The sequence below is a fragment of the Cuculus canorus genome, chromosome 1 (assembly GCF_017976375.1).
Source record: "Cuculus canorus isolate bCucCan1 chromosome 1, bCucCan1.pri, whole genome shotgun sequence".
NCBI lineage: Eukaryota > Metazoa > Chordata > Aves > Cuculiformes > Cuculidae > Cuculus > Cuculus canorus.
The window spans coordinates 176,384,147-176,403,156 of NC_071401.1; the positions used below are offsets into that span (position 1 = coordinate 176,384,147).

The 19,010-nt window shown below is 38.6% G+C and overlaps 1 protein-coding gene across 2 annotated transcripts in view; it reads left to right on the forward strand.

Annotated features, from left to right (window-relative positions):
* NELL2 (neural EGFL like 2) overlaps positions 1–19,010 on the forward strand; it is a 148,310-nt gene that overhangs the window by 75,013 nt on the left and 54,287 nt on the right. For both annotated transcript variants that reach the window (XM_054074710.1, XM_054074699.1), the window contains exon 13: positions 5,647–5,772. In XM_054074710.1, the coding sequence (XP_053930685.1) occupies positions 5,647–5,772 (126 nt within the window). The remainder of the gene's footprint in view (positions 1–5,646; positions 5,773–19,010) is intronic.

Consider the following 19,010-nt stretch of genomic DNA (forward strand, 5'->3'; position numbering starts at 1 on the left):
TTTGTATGTTTTAACTCAATACCCAGTGTAGTTGGTTCATGAGGTTAGTTATGTTGTTATTCTTTAGTTTTTAGTGCTTTTCTCTTTTGGGGGAAGAGATGCACAACCACAGAAAGGTGAGGAAAAAAAAAGAACATTAAAAAAACCCCAATAATAAAAAGCAGCTTCAGGGGTAGACCATATACGTGTGGCCACTTGGGGATTCTGCTGCTGGAGTGAGCCTGTTGTTAACATCAAATGCACATGTATATAAGGAGAAGAAAAAGTCAAAGATTATCTATGAAGGGTAAGGGTGATTACAACTGTGTTCGTGCAGTCAGCTGGGATAAATAAGGTGGGAGACTGAGAAAACACACAGTTTTGTTTGAAGTTGATGTCAACAGCCTTTGTGGAGTATGTAAGTTGGAAAAACTGCTGCTCTGGATTTGGTAGAGCAAACAAAACAAAACTGTAGTGGTTGATTTGTGACTGACTGGAGTAGCGGTTTTAGTTAAACCATAGGCTTGCCTGGTGGTGGAGAGCCTAGAAATAGTAGTAGGAGAAGGAGCAAAGGCTGTGCCAGAGCCCCAAGGTATTTTGTCCACTTAGACAGTGAGTGAGAAAGGGTATAAGCAAGAAGAGACACAAAGGAGCATAGTATTTAGGAAACCAAACGAGCGAGATACTGAAGCTATTTTGTAGCTGAAAATGAAGAATCTGGAGAGAATAGGAGTTCAGAAGTACAGCCAGGGAAATGGAAGAGACCCTACTAAAAGCATTTTTGTTGGAGCAATGGACTGGAAAGTTTTAATGTACTAAACACTTGAATGATAGTGAAGGAAGAGTTTGAGGATGAGTTAGTGTGTTTGATGGTGAAAGGAAAAAAAACAATACTTTCACAAATGGGTAATCTGGTCAGAGCTAGCTTCAAAATTATGGGCATTAAGGTCTGTCTTTTTTCTTTAAGGAGGAGGAGCTGGTGAGGGCATAGGTTGAAGACAGGAGGAGAGACAAGGTGAGTGAGATCTGGAGGCAGGACCAAACTTACTGAGGTAGAAAGTGAGGGAGGAAAACAGCAGAGAAGCCTTATGTCAGAGATAGAAGGTGAGAAAAGAAGGACTATTACTGGCAAAGGGAATACAAAGAGAAAGAAAAAAGACAGAACTTAGTTTCCTTTGTGACCCTGTCCAAAAGACAGGACAAGTTGTGTTGGTTTTGAATCCACATTAGCCTTTTTCACTGGTATTGGTTGCTATGATCAATCACTGTTCCTTCCTCTTTTTCCTAGTCCCTTAATTGGTGAGCAACATCTGCTGATCTTATCTTGCCTTTTTTCCTGTCAGAGACCTAAAGTCTCAGCCTTTCCCAGCTTGTCCATTTCTGTATGAATCAGGTCAGTAGTAATAAAATAAGGGCCTGAAGACCCTTTAGTGGTGACCATTGTTACTGGCATCCGTCCTTGAGATGCTCAGCAGAGAGGTCCATGATTTGCAGGAATGGTAGGTAAGTGATGCCCTTGCTCTTAGCAGTTGAACCTTCAGGTCAGGATGGAGGTTTGCTGATGAAGTTGTATGGGAGAGGTGGAGAAGCATTACTTTCTTTAGCAGGTAAATGTGGGGCTTCATATTTATGGCTGTGAATACAGAAACTTTCATTATCACAAAGCATGTGAAGTTTTGTTTTTAAATCATAGTCTAATCTGCTCTTCTCTTGTAGAGTACCAGAGATCTACTGTTCCTCTTGTAGAAGGAGATCACTGATGGGCGGGGCACTATCCATAGAGGATCCTCAGTTCTGGAAGCAGTCTCCTCTCTTTACAGCCTAGATTTGCAGACCTAGCAGACTCATTTGTTCTGGCAGGCTTTTGTGGTAGATAAAGGCAGTGATGGATAGTGAGGCTGACGACGAAGCTTTGTTTGTTAGTGTGAGGCTTGGGTCAACAGTGATTTATTGAATTCAAGTCAAGTTCTCTTCTTATTAAAAGAATTGTAAAAGATAATTGGGAATTTAATGCTGATGAAGGAAACTCGGTACAGGAGGAAGGGATACAGGGAAACTTTTCCTTGGTTAAATATTTTTTATAATTTTGTTTGAGTGCTTGGGGGGATAAAGAAAGGCACTTTTTTGTTTGTTTTGATTTTTTTTTTTTTTGCAAGTATAGATAAATCATTGAAGTGCAAATTCCAAACACTTTACACTAACCAGCTTTCCCAGAGATGCTTCTTTCATGTGTTCTGCTGGGAATAGAGCAGGTTGATGATCTCCATGACTACATTGTTGTCAGTACATCACAGCTGGTGGCTCAGTATCACATCACAGACTTCAAGCACACAAGTCTTTATTGTTGAATGTGTAGAGCCATTGGAGTTGTGCATTCATCCTATTGAACTGACTTCAGCATCTTACTGGCTAAACAGTAAGACATTAATTTGCATTAATATGCTAACTAGGCTTTTTGGCAGGGGGAAATTAAGATAAATGTTAGAAGCTATTTTAGATATTGAAATGCATCAGGTTTTCTGTTTTACTTAATGTATTTGTGTCTAAAGGTGAATAAAAGGCTAGACCAGTGTTTCAACCAGTAAGCAAGATGAAAAGACCTTTATTTTGGTAGCTTTGAAAGAGAACAGATGTTGGGCTCCTTCCCTAGCCCAGTTCAGTCTTCCTTGATCTATAATACCTTAACCTAATGTATAAAAAGCTTGCATACGCTGTGTTAAAAAGGGAATGGAATCTCAAGTTTTTAGTGTGGTTTTGTGTGACTAGTTGTCATTTGACGGTTACTTTACCCTCTTTGTATTAATTAACTTTTGTGTCCACTGGCAACATAATTTAGTGCTAAAGTTGCAAACTGTAAAAGTAGCTTCTTATCAGCTGTGTGTCCATAGTGTAGTGCAATGGATTTTTGACACTTCATTACGGTCTTTAGGTGCCAGTGTAATATAATGTGACAGCAGCAAAAACAATCCCTTTATTTCCTTTGCATCCTGTATAGCTTTTCTAGAGAGCTGGGTGGGAAAGAGTTTTGTTTTCCAGTTTAAAAAATGTGGACAATATGTTTGCAAATCATTTTGGAATAAAAACCCAAACAACCCCAGATTTGTTCAAATGAAACACTTCAACCTAAAGTTAAGCTGATCAGTTGTGTGGTTTTTACTTTTTTTTTGGTAATAATTGAACAAGCAAGGTTTTGAAATGAAGGCAATTATTAATAAAACATTTTGCAAAACCTCAATATGTGGTATGTTGGTAAAATGAATGCTTTTATTTAGAGAACCTCTAAATTGAGAGGTTTCAATCAAAGTAGGTCTGGCTTTAAGTTTTTCACTGCAAAATGAAAACCATTAGTGTTTTGGGTCTCCTGTGGCTATTTACCTGCCAAAGCAATCATTACTATGTTTCAGAAAGTTCTATTTAAGGTTTCTGAGGCTTTGGATCTGTAAGTAGAATTTTCTGAGTGCCAAAGCCGGCTGCTAGGCAGTCTGTTGACGCCAAGAACATAAGGCCTCTAATTACTTGAAGACTGATGTTGTTACTTAAATACAAATCAACACCATTAATTTAATATGAAATTGTGAACTGGAATTATGAAAGACAAAAGTTACATCATTTGTGGTATTAGCTGAGGCATATGTTGTAACTGCTGTCTGGTTTTGTGAACTGCGTGTTTATGTTTCTGCAGAACATCTGTATGGCATGAGATCTGTGCTGTTTCCCACTTTCTGTACAAAACCAGCTGCCACTGTGGTAATTCTGTGATAGTGTCACTTTTTTTTTTTTTTTTTTTGCTTTCTCAGATGACTTTCACAGAACGTGTTTTGAATCTTAGGATCCTCAGTGTGCTCATTGTAAATACACATTTATTTGTGTATGAATATATGCACATGAAAATTACAAAATTAGCGTTTCCAAACCAGCACCCTAATGGAGCTATGATTCTTGTGTGCCTGCAGAACTTACAGGGAAAGGAAGGAAGGAAACCAGCTGAAGCATATTGGCCGTGAAAGTCTTAGGAACTGAATTTGTGCAGAGCCAGCTGGGCTCACCACCCTGAGCGTTCACAGTAGGAGACATTCATCATTTGGCCCTAGCTTTTCCAGCAGAATCCAGCAGAACAGTTGCACTGGGAGGAAAATAGAAACTGGGGAAAAATAGAAGGTTTTATTTTTCAAAACTGAAAGAAATTAGGAGATGACTACAGAATCACTAATACTGTGTTGCGTTGTTTTGGACTGGAAGGCAAATTTTCTTCTGGGAATGTGAAGGGGAAAAAAGCAGGCAGTTGGTAAGTAGCTGTTGATTTAAAGACACTGGCAAGAGAGGAAGAACTGGAAGATAAGCATATGACTGAAAAAGGAGTGAAGTACAGGACTTAACACTGTTGACATTTAGCTCAAAGCATTAAGAAGTCAACCCTGATTTGAGTTTATATATCCAGTCTGTTGTTTTGAACCACCATCAGAATCTGGAGCACAACACTGTTTTCCATCCAGAGATTTTATTTTCAACTCTGAAAGCTGTAAACATAATTGAAAACAGGAAGGAAATCAAAACTGATGAGCAGGAAAAAAACAAGCCAACAATCCACCCTTTTAATTTTTAACATACTAACGTAGGAAGGTTCAGTGGCAAATGGCATCACAATATAGCTGAATGTACAGAGAGCATTTCAGTCATGCCATCTTTATCACTATTATTACAGGAACAGCATGCTACTGAGTACTTCCAAATTAATATATCTTTTCTTCTTTGTGGCATAATAATAGCATATAGAAGTTGTTTTGTTGTTTGTGGTGCTTTCTCTGTGTTATCATTGAAGTATAAAGTGCTACAAGAAATACATCTAATTTTGCAGCTTATGGGAGTTCCAAAACTGACTGGATTTTGAAGTCCATGCCTACAGTGATTTATGTCTGGAATTTGCTCTAGGACCTTATACTGTAGTAAGAATTACATTCCGTCAAGTAATCTAGCAAGTTGCATTTTTTCCTGTCAGGGCAGGTCTTTATATCAATTAGACTCTTTCAGGTTTCTTTCAGATACGGTGTGTATATACCTATCTATATCCATATGTATGTAGGTATGTATAGCTGTAGATATGTGTTTTTATATATTAAAATTGCTGATTGTCTACTTCACAGTTCTAAGGGAAACTTATAAGTTCTAGTGTCTTTTCAGATCTTACCATGTTCCTTACCATTTCTTCCCAAACAGCAATACCTCTTAGATCAAAGATGTGTAGTATGCATGTAGTAGTGTGTTTGTATACTGATGACTGCAGCGACTACACAGGTACAGTGATGGATGACATTGCAGTGCTGAGGCAGCTGGTCTGCTGTTTGGGACCCCAGTTAATTTTTTTTGTTCTTATTTATGTCACAGGGATAACATTATGGTCACTTTGAAAGGAAAGATGTAAGCCAATGTAATCTTCTTTCTAAGTCCACTAACAGCTGTTCACAGAAACCTCATTCTGCCTCTCTCGTTTGAACACTTCAAGCAGTTTTTTTTTTAGAAGGAAAAAGCCAAAACAGTTTCCAAGATGCTTTGCTGCTCAAGTAACTTTTTGGTGCAATCCACTACTGGTGCGAGTGAATAGTGATGTATCAAAGGACTGCTAAGAATGCTGCTGAAGTTGACTCATGTTCCTCTTTTTCTCGTTCACAGATATTGATGAGTGTGCTGAAGGGCGGCACTACTGTCGTGAGAATACCATGTGCGTAAATACACCAGGATCCTTTATGTGCATCTGCAAAACAGGATATATACGTATTGATGATTATTCGTGTACAGGTAAGAGCTGTGTATTTGTGAAAGGAAATAACAAAATGATGTTATTTAGGAGCACTGAAATGATTCTTCTACAGTTAACCTTTGTTAGAGTCGCAGAATGTCTTTGTGAAATGTTAAACAGAATGAACACCATAGTAATTACAATGATACAGTGAAGAAAAGCTAATGCATTTTACAGATTATGTGCATGTTGTGTTGTTTGCCTGAAATTGTAAGGCAGTCTGGATTGTCTCATAGTTCTGCATGGTTTTGAGTGTGATCAAAAAGGTGAGGGGAGGAGGCTGAAGGGAAAAATAAGCGAGCAAAAACACTGCTATGTGTTACTCTGTTTCCATGTGGCCTACCGGTACAACTTCACTTGGAGCATAATGACTCTTCCGGAAACTTTTGATGGAGTTAAATTTGATATATATTAGAAGTGGCTGTTCCCTCATTTTGAATTCTGCACTGGGGAAGTTCCCCAGCTGAATCCTGAGTTCAGAAGGCGGGAGCTCTCTCTGCCTTGAGCCACTGGACAGAACAGTCAGTCTTATCACCGTATCTTCCCTTTTTGCCCTACTGCCAGTGGATAGTGGATGTCTTAGAGAAGGTATTGGGTTCATACTGACTTTCTGTCTTCTAGTCTCCATTTATTGCAAGGTATTTTAGGGTGATGGAATGAATAATGAACATTTAGAACAAACAGCCTTCCATATCAGAGCCAGGCCGGCTGTAAGTATTCCTGGGAGTAATGTGTTTTTTTCCTACTAGACAGATAAATCAAATATGATTCAAGGATGTGGCTTGTTGTCTCCATGAAGAAAAATGAGTGTGAACAAAATAGTAACACTATTTTGTGTGCACAGAGGAACACATTAACATTTAGCTCTTTTTTACAAGAGGATATATTTGTTCAATAAGACATTCTTGGAGTTCACATTTTCAGCACTAAAGCTGGCTATAAATTGAGAGTATTCAGCATGTGGAGACAGCATTGTGAAGTTCATTTCTAAGTTTATTTAATTCTGTCCATTATGTCTTGACATTTTGGGGTATCAGTATGTCTTGGTACAGAAACAGCTTCTTCCTAAACTGACATGATTTGCTTGCCCAAACATGGACTTTACTCAGCGGTGTGCATTTGAAACCATGTATGTGTGGTTTGTGTGTGTATTGTCTTACCTCTACTTGACATCCCTCTCACGTATACTGGCAATCGCTATTTTACTGCAGTAAGCCCAGTTCTTCAAGGACCAAGTTATAGGCTGCTTGTAGAAGGTCCTTTCTTAAGCAACCAGTATGTTTCTGATCACTCTCTCGTGTTTTGCACACTCTCAGTTGACTAAAGCAATTGTTTCACTACCTACTGAGTGTGACTTTAAATCACTGTGATACTTTTTCCACTTTACTTCCCTTAACCTGCTGTTCTGATTGAACTCTGCAGATGGTAAACCACTGCGGCCAACTTCACAGGGGCATTCAGTACCTATGAATATAATAAAGGTATTTCTCAGTACTCCACATATTGAATTCTTCATGTTTGTTGAAACTTAGAGTTGTGGGATTCAGTGTAGTTCAAGAGCTCTGGACAGTCAAACTGGTGTAAATCTTGCTGGAAATCCATTACAGATCTTGCATTCCAAACTGAGTTTGGCTCCACACTTGTAAGTAATATTTTCCTGTGAAATCAGCCTGATTGGTGATAAAATGAATGATTTCTTTTCCACCTTTCCTTTGATCAAGGTGGGAAAAGTTAATGCAAAAGAAAGCAAAGTAGCTGAAACAGTTTTGTAATATTTCAAATTTTAAGACTCACTAGGCCAGTTGAACCATAAGTCGGTGACTTTCCTGATGTCTGAGCAGTGCCGCTTGATGTTGTTTGGAAGCTGGAGTTTTTCTGGAGTTAAATTATACTGAATTTTGGGTACTGAGAGGCAACCATAAGGATGCAGTGCTGTTTGGGTGATAGAATTTCCACAAATGGCAACCTAGCATCATTAAATGTATGTGTCACAAAATAACTTCTTTTTTTCTCTTCTGCTTCCACAACTAGTGTGAGCACCTCTGGTAGAGGCACTGGTTGGTTACTGAAATATGTAGACTTCTAAGAGTCATGCATGACATTTCCACCAAATAACTAGTGAGTGAAAGGTTAGTTATGTTTTAAAAATTAAAGGAAACGCAGGATACACCTGAAGTCATGTACTTTGATCAGTAAATGGCATTTTGTACTTGTTTTAGTCTATATGAGTGGCATTGAGAGCATTTACATTCTAGCACTGTATTAAAATGGGTGGCGAGTGTATGTATTTGTACATGAACCTGCTAAATTTTTTTACCTTCAGTGTATTCTTTGCTCTTTGCTGCCTTTGCCATCTATTAAAGGTTCTGATTTTGTAGACTTTAAAGTGCATGCGTTTGCCCAGATCTAAATCTAAATGGTAAAGTGGAGACAAGTAGGGTGGGTATGTTTCTGTGGCTTTAACATGGATTCTGTTGAAGTTTTAAACTACTAGATTGCTTAGCATCTCCTGAAGAAACTAACTCTGTTCTAAGAACCTGCAAAAGCTCGGTGTAGTAGAAACACTGAGTGTGTTTACAGGACATTGCTGAAAGGTGTGTATGTTAATAAATCAGTGCAAAATAACCATGGGAAGGAGTTTATAATGCTAATGAAAGTACTTTGCTGTCCTGCAGACAAGCAGATTTAGTGTAGTATGCTTGGGTATAGCTGCATTTTCATAACATGATTTTCTGTTATAGCATGCTGCAGTGCTTTAAAGCAAGTAGTTTACAATAAGAACTCATTATATTTCCCTTTATTGTCTTTTTGTTTGTTTGTTTATTTTTGATTTAAGTACAGCCCTGATGACATTCAGCTAAATCTATCTAGGACATGAGAAGGAAAAGTATTTTCCAGACATATTTTGTTTAGAGAATCAAGGCAGTAAAGTGTATTAGGGATCTCAGCTTGTCTCAGCCAACCTTGCATTTGTTCTATTTAAGTCCATCAACTTAATCTGCATTTATGATTGTATAAAGCAGCAAGTGGAGATCTTTGCACCTTGAGAATAGAGATACCAACTTGTTTGTGCCCAGCGCACCTCACTGGGCAACTTGAGTTCATGGGCCATTCACTGCAACTGGGAATTATTTCAGTTAAACTGCGTTTTCTTGTCATGATGGTACTAGTTCTTGAGGTTGAGGACATAAACCAAGCCTTTTAATCTGGCAGAAAAACAGTATAGTAAGAAGAAAAGCAATTATGTTAGAACAGAGAGAGAGCTCTGCAAATTAAAGAGAAAATTTGGAAACGTTTTGTGAAGAATACTCTGTTTACTTGGCATATCTATGAAAGTAAGACTATGCACTCTCCTTAAAGAATTTTCTGCATTTTCTGCATTTCTTTTTTGTTCTAATAATCAGATCTATTGTAGAAACTACACAGAATAGTTACTATGTTCCATGGTCTGTACAAAACCCCTGTATACGTCTGGCAAAAATGGAAAGTGGGAAAGATGTCTGTAAAAGAAATGATATTTTAAAACCAATTCAAATGCTGATATGCAAAATATGGTTATATGTGTACCATTGGATAGTCTATTTTATGTGATTAATGCCAGAAGTGGGTATTGTAGGACATAACGTCTGCATTGCTCTTTTCTGTTTCTATCAAGATAGCTGGAAGCATCAGCTTTGATAGCGTCAATTCTCAGCTACTGCAGAAGGTTGTTATAAAAGATGCCTATTGCCAACTGCTTGTGAGAGCCATGCTGCAGAGCCCTCACACAGACATCTCTTGTGTGCAAAGGAAATCTGCAGTATTTTAGGGGCACCTTAGTACTACAAACATACTATAAAAACTACCAAAGGCTCCATGACTTCTGTTGGCATGGTTGTATTTTATGCAATTTCGTTTGAATCTCTCAGTACTCATGTATAGATAGTCTGATGCACTTCGTTTTCTTGGCAATATGTTTGCAACTAAATTTAGTCTTTCAATCCTCTTTTGCCTTTTGCAGAATTGAAAGCTTTTGGCAAGTCTCTATTTGCATCATTGGCAGTTCTGCATTTAACTTCCTGGCTGAAATATCAATGGAACTGAAGAGGAGACAGGTTTTTAGACCTCTTTAGGAATAACAAGAATAGGGCAAACAAGCAACAACTGACCCCGTGTTACTAAATATTCAATTTTAAAAATGTATTTCAGGTCACACTGTTCCTTGTAATGCTGTGGAGTCAAATCCGGTTATGGAACTGTAGCTGTACATAAAATAGCTGACTTACAGGGAGATGGACCAGAAGCTTTGGTAGCATATCCTTGCGAATGTTACTAAGCAATAAGAAAATGTTCTGTAGCTTGGCATTAATGCGTCACTGTTTGCACAGGATAGCTGAAGCACAGGAAGGAGATGTTGAAAAATTATACCTGAACCTTGATTAGGCAGGTTAGGATGTGAGTGATGCCCACACAGCTTGCTGGGAGACTAATGTAAAATGCCGTATTGTTCCATTCTATGCACATATATATGATTTAGCAGTCATTGATCAAAATAGGAAACAGACATCAAATCAGTGACATTGAAGGGTTTTTCTCCTGTATGAGACATTTGAAAAGAAATCTGTGCTATCTATCTCTGTCAGAGTCCTGGGCACAAAAGACTGATTTAGACAGCATACAGTTGCTTCCAAAACAGCTCCAGTCTCTTTCTTCCTGGCATGTTTATTGCAAGTTTTACAATAGATCTGAATTACATTTTGATTTTCACAACAAAGGATGTAATGAAGACATCAATTTTGGATTTTGTTATTTGTATTCATCTTGGAAGCGAGATTCACAGGATTAGATTGAGTTAGTCACAGACGTGTTTACACAGAAATCTGTTGTTCGTGACTGATTTTATGTTCAGAAATCAATCATAGCTATGAGAAGGGGAGATGAGTCCTAAGCTGTACCCATATGCCAAATGGGTTCACAAACTGCAAATTAAAAGCATAAAAAAATATGCCCTGGGCTACCATGCTTTCCCTGCATTGGTATTGTCTCCTTCCCTTCAGCACCTGAAATATAATGGTGTTGCACTGGTGGAAGGAAGGCAGAAAGTGGCACGAAATCTCTACTGTCATATTTTTAATCCATGTAGCATCCAGTATGCTGCACCATCACTGTTAGATATGCTTAAATTTGAACACTTTAGTATTTTTTTTAATTATAACACTGACATCCTCACTCCTCCTGGGATTACAAAAATGCATGGGCTGTTTTCTTGGCTGGAAGAAAGAAAGCTTTCCTTTTAGAAACAAAGATGCAGCCAGTGTCACCTCCAGCCTTTCAGGCTGCTGTGTAATCTGCAGATGGTAGCAGTGCTTTGAACAGCGCCATGTCCTGAGCAGTGGCCTTTCCTGCACCAGTTTGGTTTTTTTTTTAATGGAAAAGGAAGAAGTTAGGAAGTGAGAGATGAGAGCTCTCTTTTTCACACTTGGCTCTAACAGTGAGGAGTTCTGACTAGCCACAGCGGACAGTTAATCATGTTTAGTCTGAAAAGACATCTTTAGTTTCCTGCCTTGGGACCATTCACCTATCTAAGTAACACATCAAAAATGGAATACAAGAAAGAAGACCTTGTGAGATTTAATGCACCCTCCCTGGATTGTATTAAGGCAGAGGAAGATCTGTGCCATGGCCTGGAGAAACCATGGGTTTTCTGAGCCCCAGGTGATTTTTAAGGCTCTGTTTCTGTGCAGTCTCATGTGCTACCTTCTCTTCTTCTTTTTGCTTTCCAGTCAGCTTAAAAGAGGGAGGTGACTGATGGAAGTGCTGGTGGTGTGCTCAGCCTCTCCTGTGGGTGGGAGTCCCTGAGGTCATGTGGGGAAGGTAACACAGCTGATGCTACCCCACAGAGAACTCCTCCCCAGGGCTATTTAGTGTTTCACACTTAGTGGTACTGGAGAGGGAGGAATTGGGGCTCTCCACAAGTATCCTAGGATGGTATCTCCACTTGACTCTCCTTAGGTGATTGGTCTGGGCAAGATGATAAATGGCTGGATGTAAGGCAGACATATGAGTTCTGGACTGTGTTAGTACAGAAACCAAACTCTTCAAATTAATATTTGTTAATGCTGTCATCTATGGAGTTTAGTAATTTATTTATTACACATTTCTATTTTTTGTTTTTCTTCTTTTTTTGTGTTTTTTGAAAAAGAGAGAAAGAAGGGAGTGATCTACAACTTTGTATGCAGACATGAGCAAGGTTTTGCAATTGCACATGTGAATTATTAACTGATTAATTGTTAAAATCGTATCAAGCATGTTGCAAATTATGGCCTACTTCTTCCAAGCAAGGCCTGGCCATGCGAGCAGCCGTGCCTATCCCAGTAGCAGTTCTGAGCTGTGTGGGACCTCTCTCCTATGTGTGGAGCCAGGTTGCTTACATCCATGTTTTAAATGCATGCAGAATTTGTAATGTCTATTCCAGACAGTTTGGTCTTCCCTTTTCATTTTCAGTTAAGCCAAGTCACAATTTTTTTTCTGCTACTGCTTGCTATTAGAAAGAAATAACTTGGAAGCCAAAGGAGATGGCAGAGTGGGTGGAGTTTCTAAGTCTGTGAGGCTGTTATTGTGCATTACAATCTGATACCATCACATTTATGTTCCTGGGTTTATTTTCTGACTTCTAATGAAAATTATGGGGGATTTTATACATCATACCACATGGCTGTGGTGGAAACATTTGCAGGGTTTGTTCTTCAGTGAGGCATAGGTGCAGAGACTAAATAGATGGAAGGGATGAAGTACTCCTTCAGAAATGAAAGGAATGGATGGAGCAGATGGATGGCTTTGGTCTTTGAGTGTTTTGGCTTGGCTGTGTGAAAGGCCTACTATAAGCAATGAAAGATTTGTTGGACTCACCGGGCTTTAACTGGATGCATCCAGCTGGATTTTGCTAGGCTTCCTTCCCTCCACCCCAGCATATCTAATCCTTTATGAGTCTTAGAATTGTTTCTAACAACTTTTTTGCCAAAATTCTGTCAATGCATTCAGCAGCATTTATTTTTTTTTTTTTCAATAGCCTCTCGCAGTGAACTGAAATCTAATTGTTTCTGCATAAATTGCCAAGAAGCATGGCGGTAGCGAGTTGAGTGACACCTGAAATATTATTTTTTTGGGTTACTGGCAACTCTGCATATTTTACTAATCAAATTAAATCACAAATCTGTTGCAAATTGGAAGAAATTCCAAGACCAACATTAAAATAATTAAGGGTCTGGGGAGATTGACTTGAAGTATGGGAAAGATTTGAGGGGAAAACTACACATTTAGCTGTATAATGATGATGGAATATGCAAAAAGCAGCAATTATGAAAACAATAATACTCATTAATAAATACTTTGAGGGTTTCAATCATAAGGGGGAAAATGTAGGGGAAAGGCCTGCACTACTCCAGATCAGTGGCCAGTACTTTTTGAAGTTAATTTTTCATGTCTGAAAAGTATTCTTTGTTCTTTAAAGATACTGCGGGATGAGTGAAACAAATTCACTTTGACATAATGCATAGAAAACAGATTGTCGTGTTTAGTCTATTCAGTGATTATGCATCTAATACTCTCTCACCTATTTTTGTGGTTTTTTTTTCTCATGCAGCCGTTAACATTTTCTCACTTCAGTTTTCCGATAGGCCACATCATTGTGATTTATTTTACATTTGCCTTACCCACAGCAATCAAACTTGTCCTTCCTGAGCCCTGCAGTTTGGTTCCGTTCTTGTAGATAGTTGTGGCTTATAAAAAAACTACATGCCTGCTTAGATTTCAGCTGCTGCTACTGATGATGTCCCCATCAAGAAGATACCTGTTGGCTTGGTATTCTGCTAAGCATTGATACATGGTGGGGTTTTTGAGTGTGTATTTGGGTATGAAGAAAGATTTTAAAGGAATATCTCTAGAATACTTCTATTTCCATGCTGACACTTGGTCAGGAGATGATGGGCTAATGATGTTCTCCAGAGAGTGAGAAACTCTCATCTTCTAGAACTGCCAAACTTCCTCCACTGCTTTTGAACTTGAAGTGTTAAAAATATAGTTGTAGTCTTCAGTAGAAATTGAAGTTACCTTTAGAGGCTTCTTTCTCTGCTCTCCCCATCTTTGGAAATCTCAGTATTAGTTAAGTACATCTGCTAAAAATATCTGCTTCACCTGTGCCAGTGTCCAGTTTTCACTATCCTGTCAGCTAGGAAAGAAACTCATATCTGGGTTTATTTTTGGTATAGTGTATAGCCGAAGATTGGGTCTTGCCTCCTTTTACTTCATTAATGCTTTGTTCACAATGTAAGCCTTATGAAGATGCTTATGAAGAAACAAAGGCAGCATCTTTGACCACACTTATCCCCCACTTTCCTGAGCACAGATGCCACCACTATAAGAATCAGCAGTTTGGTATCTAGATGGACTTGAAATGACAGGAACACAGACCTGCAGGTTTTTTTTTTTTAAATAACATATCTCCTCAGATTATAAGGGTTTCTTTCTAGCTGCCCAGTTGCTACCCTCTGCTTCTTGCAAGATACAGCTGTTCTTGAGGGGGGAATACACTCCCTATCACATGGGGTTTTTCATTACTGTAGTATTCTGACACACTTCAAATGAATGATTCTTCTTGGCATCTAGAAACTCAAGTTCATACAAGTGCATCTGCCTGTGGGCTTCCGTGCAGATTTTGCTGGTGTATGTTTGACTTGTAAATCCATCGATTGTTTGGGACCACAGTAGTCTGTGAAGTCTCATCTTTTTCCTGTACTGTGCAGCAGAAGTGATGTTTAGTGACAGACGTACTTGAGAAAAAGTTTGTTGAATTGCTTGTGAGGATGCAGAGGGTAAAATTAATCTTTAATTCCTAGGGCACAGGCCAGGTAAAATTCTGGACTTGCAATACATTCCTTTCAGATATTTTGGAACATTTAATTGATGGATTCTAACGTAGATCTGGAAATGGGTTTGCATTGGTAGGAGATAGACTCTAGGTAGTTGTGAAGTGTGGGTATTTTACAATATCACATATAACTAGTTGTTTTTGTTCCAACTGTACATTTCAATTCCCACAAATGAGTTTTGAAAACTGAAACGGAATGTCTCTCCTCATTTAAAAGGAGAATGAAATCTGCGAGGAATATAGGCTATGTTTTAGCACCTATACCAACCTCTTCTAAGAGTGGTGTAGGTACCAGGCTGGGTTTCCATGGAGGAAAGCTACTGCAAGACTGATGTAACCTAGAGTTCAATTAAGTCATCCAGCTCCTGTTTTTAAAGCTGCACGCTTATCCTCTGTTAATTAATAGTATAAAATTGACCTGCTTTTTCAAACACACAAAGAAGCATCTGCAAGTTATCCTGAAGATAATGAGCTGATAGTGCTTAGTACATTGGTAAATGAGGCCACATTTTAATAAGTGACTAAATATGGCCACGAGATGTAACTTTATCCAGCACTGCTCTATACCTTTTACCTTTCACTGTTGCAAAGAAGGTAAAAAAAAAAAAAAAAGTCTGTGACCTCAGATTAGTCGTATGCTTCTAGTATACCGGCTTTGCTACTTGAAAATAATAATTATATGAGATATATAATATGAGACATCGAGACAATAAAAAAGCTAATTTCTTCCCTTTTATTTTCTTTGACTTATTTTCATGAATTCAGCAACATTTCAAGTTTTCCTGAAGATCTGCAGCTTGTGCAACTGCCGAGTTCCTTGACTGAGCTTAAATAAAGACAGAATAATTTCACAGTATGGCACAAGGGGCAGAGCAAAAACATGCTCTGATAGAACTGATAGAGGCATGTAACATCACTGGAGTGACATACTATGACTTGAGTAAGAAAATGTCATAGTCAGCAAAGGACCAGAGGAAACATGCAGTTCTGGACTTATAATGGTGTAGCCATCTGTCTTTTCCGTCTCTGATTTTGGGGGCAGTGAGTGGGTGGGTCCATTACATTAGAAGTAATGCATTATCACGCAGTGCAATCTAAACTCCATTGAGGCGTTGGTGTCCAGCTATACTGTCATGGTTGCTGTTAGTAATAAACACTCCTGAATTCAGGTTGTATGCACAGAGGATTTTTAATCAAAACCTATTTGTTTCTGTTTTCCCATTACTTGGCCCAGTTTCCATTCTGCTTTATAGCATTTCAGCGTACATGAAGCTCTCAATCCTCTTTCAGGATAAATCCTCTCCAACATCCACTTTCTAGCTGTAAGATAGTTCACAAAGCTAATAAAGGAATGATCGTTCAGTCTGAGCTTGTTGCTATGCGACCGCATTACTAAGATAACAACACATGTCATTTTTATATATCTGTTATATCTTATACAACAGAACTCATTTATGCTTTATTTGGATTGAATTAAGTTATCATTGACAACTTAGTTGGGAGGCTGCTCTATCTTAGAATAATACCTTTTTATTTCCTTGCTAGAAGGTACTTTTTAGGTCCCATTTCCTCCTTGGTTCCTGACCTAGTACATAACAACTGTTGGTCTGGCTATGCAGTTCTAGCAGGATTGATTTCTCAGCTGATCAAAATCCAACAGTTCTTCTTTCCGCAGAAGCAGACATCAGAATTGATTATTTTGTTTTATAAGGAATATATTTTACATTCTTAAAGTGGCAAGGAATGTTTCAATATATAAAAGGAGGTACAGGTATCAACTTGAGAGTATACTCTATTTGAAACAGTAACTCAAAAAAGAGTGATTAGACTATTTAGTTGGAAGGGACCTACAGTGATCATCTAGTCCAACTGCCTGACCACTTCAGGGCCAAAAGCTAAAGCATGCTAAGGGCATTGTCCAAAAGCCTCTTAAATACTGACAGACTCAGAGCATTGACCACCTCCCTAGGAAGCCTGTGTTCCAGTATTTGACCACCCTCTCAGTGAAGAAATGCTCCCTAACGTCCTCTCCTTGCACAGCTTTGAACCATTCCCATGCCTTCTGTCACTAGATACCAAGGAGAAGAGATCAGCATCTTCCTCTTCGTGTCTCTTCCTGTGAGATCTTTCTTTCATGTAAAAATTTTGAAATTACAATATTAACATTGCTTAATATTTATCTCACAGTATTATGACAGACACCCACTGTACCTGCCATTTCTCAATGTTCTGAACCCCTCTGCAGTTTCCAAGCATCTAGTATCCCTTGACAGCTTCTGCAATGCAATTATATGCTGTGTCAGTACAATATGATTGGAAATTAGAGATATAGGGTATATTGTTAAAATAGATAATCTAACAAACCATACAGCACGGAATGAATTCATTTCCATAGCTAGTTACATTGACTCTTCATGTTAGAATTTTACTGAAGTTGACACAGGAAATGGGATTTATTTTGCAATTAAGATACCCAAATGTGGATGTCGTCATCTAAGCTGACACTGTTAATCAACAGAGATAAGGATTCAGCTGCACCCAACTCAGTTCTCTGTTTACAGGTTCTAGGCAGTAATCATCACAGGATTAGCATATCCAAACCAGGACCTACCTTGTAGGTCTTGTGCTATTGAGTGACGTCTGAGTGCAAGCAGAATAAGTTACCTTTTTCCATGATCTTGAGCTGCATTGTCTGTAGGCAACTCCCATGTTGAGGATATATTTCACATGTGTTGAGGTAGGTTACACTGACTGAAAAGGGAACTTGTTTATAGCTAGATCTGGTTTTCCAGTTGTAGGTCTAGTGCCTTTTTGGATGCTGTGGTCTACATACTCTCTAACTGCTGTTGCAGTCTTCCTGTAGAGCCTTGTGTCATAACCTTTACTGAAGTCTTGAATACCTGTGAGGCGCTAGGCTAGATGTGACTTTTTAGCAAGGTATGCATTTATGCAGTGAAATCCTGCCCAGTAATGCAAAAGTAGACACCTGAATTTAGATGCCTTAATCTGGAGCTGAATTGCACAGATTTTCTGTGCAGCTTTTCTTTAGAAGAGTTTAAGTACAGGAATCTGGAAGAGTATATGGGTTATTGTCTGGTTGAAACTTCTTCATCTGTTCGTCCCAATGCTGAATGGTGGTTGTGGACTGTGGGGTTGCGGACTGTGGGAATAAGGATGATGCTGGCGAGAGGATGGTTGGTATAATGTCCTTTCACAGCTGGACCATCCTGGCCCATCTTTCTGTGAATGATCGCAGACTGTGAAAGATTGCAAAGATCAGGAAACACAGTAGGTAGGCTTGAGGACAGTTTCTTTGAAGTTGTAAGGATCTTTCTGGCTCAGGAGATGGGAATATTCTGGTGTCTTACTGAGACAAAGTGAAGGAAGTTGGATAGCTCACATCTATCGTGTCTGAGCCAGCTGGTGATTGCCTCATGCTGGGAGAGCGCAGCCTGTTTTCAGAGGGACTCCAGCCAAGGTCAGTGAGAGACTGGAGCTACTGTGTGAAACAAGACGGTGTTTAAAAAAGGAACAGTGGAGTTATTTAAGGTTATGTGGTCATGCTGCATTAAAGTCAGCAATTTTCTGCACATTCACAATAAAATCCAGGTGACTATAGCTGTGATATAAATTAGCCAGGTTTTGAGGGTAGTAGATATAGCTGGCAGTATATGCTTGTAATATCTGTCAATCTGCTGGCGTTCTATTGTTGAAAAACATTTCCAATCTTACGATAACACAGTTGTAAGAAAATGCAGAGGGTAAGAAAGAACTGTCTGTCAAGGCTTATAAGAGGAGACATAACATAACATTTTTTTAATTTTGTCCCGGGCTTCAGAATGCCTTATCTGTAAATATTATAGCATATTTTCTTTGAATGAAAATATGGAATATGGAATTTTCCTGTTTGGACAAATATGAATCCCTGAATTACTTCTGTTCAGACAATCTGTGAGTATGTGAACTCTTAATTCATTATAATATGATTCCCATTGCATGCTATATAACATATCCGGTAATCACTGAATCCTGAAACAGCATAGAAATGTCTTTTGTTTTTCAGGAAATATTTATAAGAGATTAACCTCCCTTATGCTAAATGGCAGACTGTTTCCTTAACTCCTGTTTTATGCTGTCAGTCATTGTAATTTAGTATTTGTCATCATCTTTCACAATTCATTCCTAGATTTGTCTCTGCAATAGATTTTCGTCCATATTACTCTCTTCTGTCAGTCTTTTGGACCAATAATTTTGACTTACAAAACCAGATGTACTTTGCTGTGCCAAACTGCTTCTTCAAGTTAGAAATTCATTTCTACAGCCAGAATAATT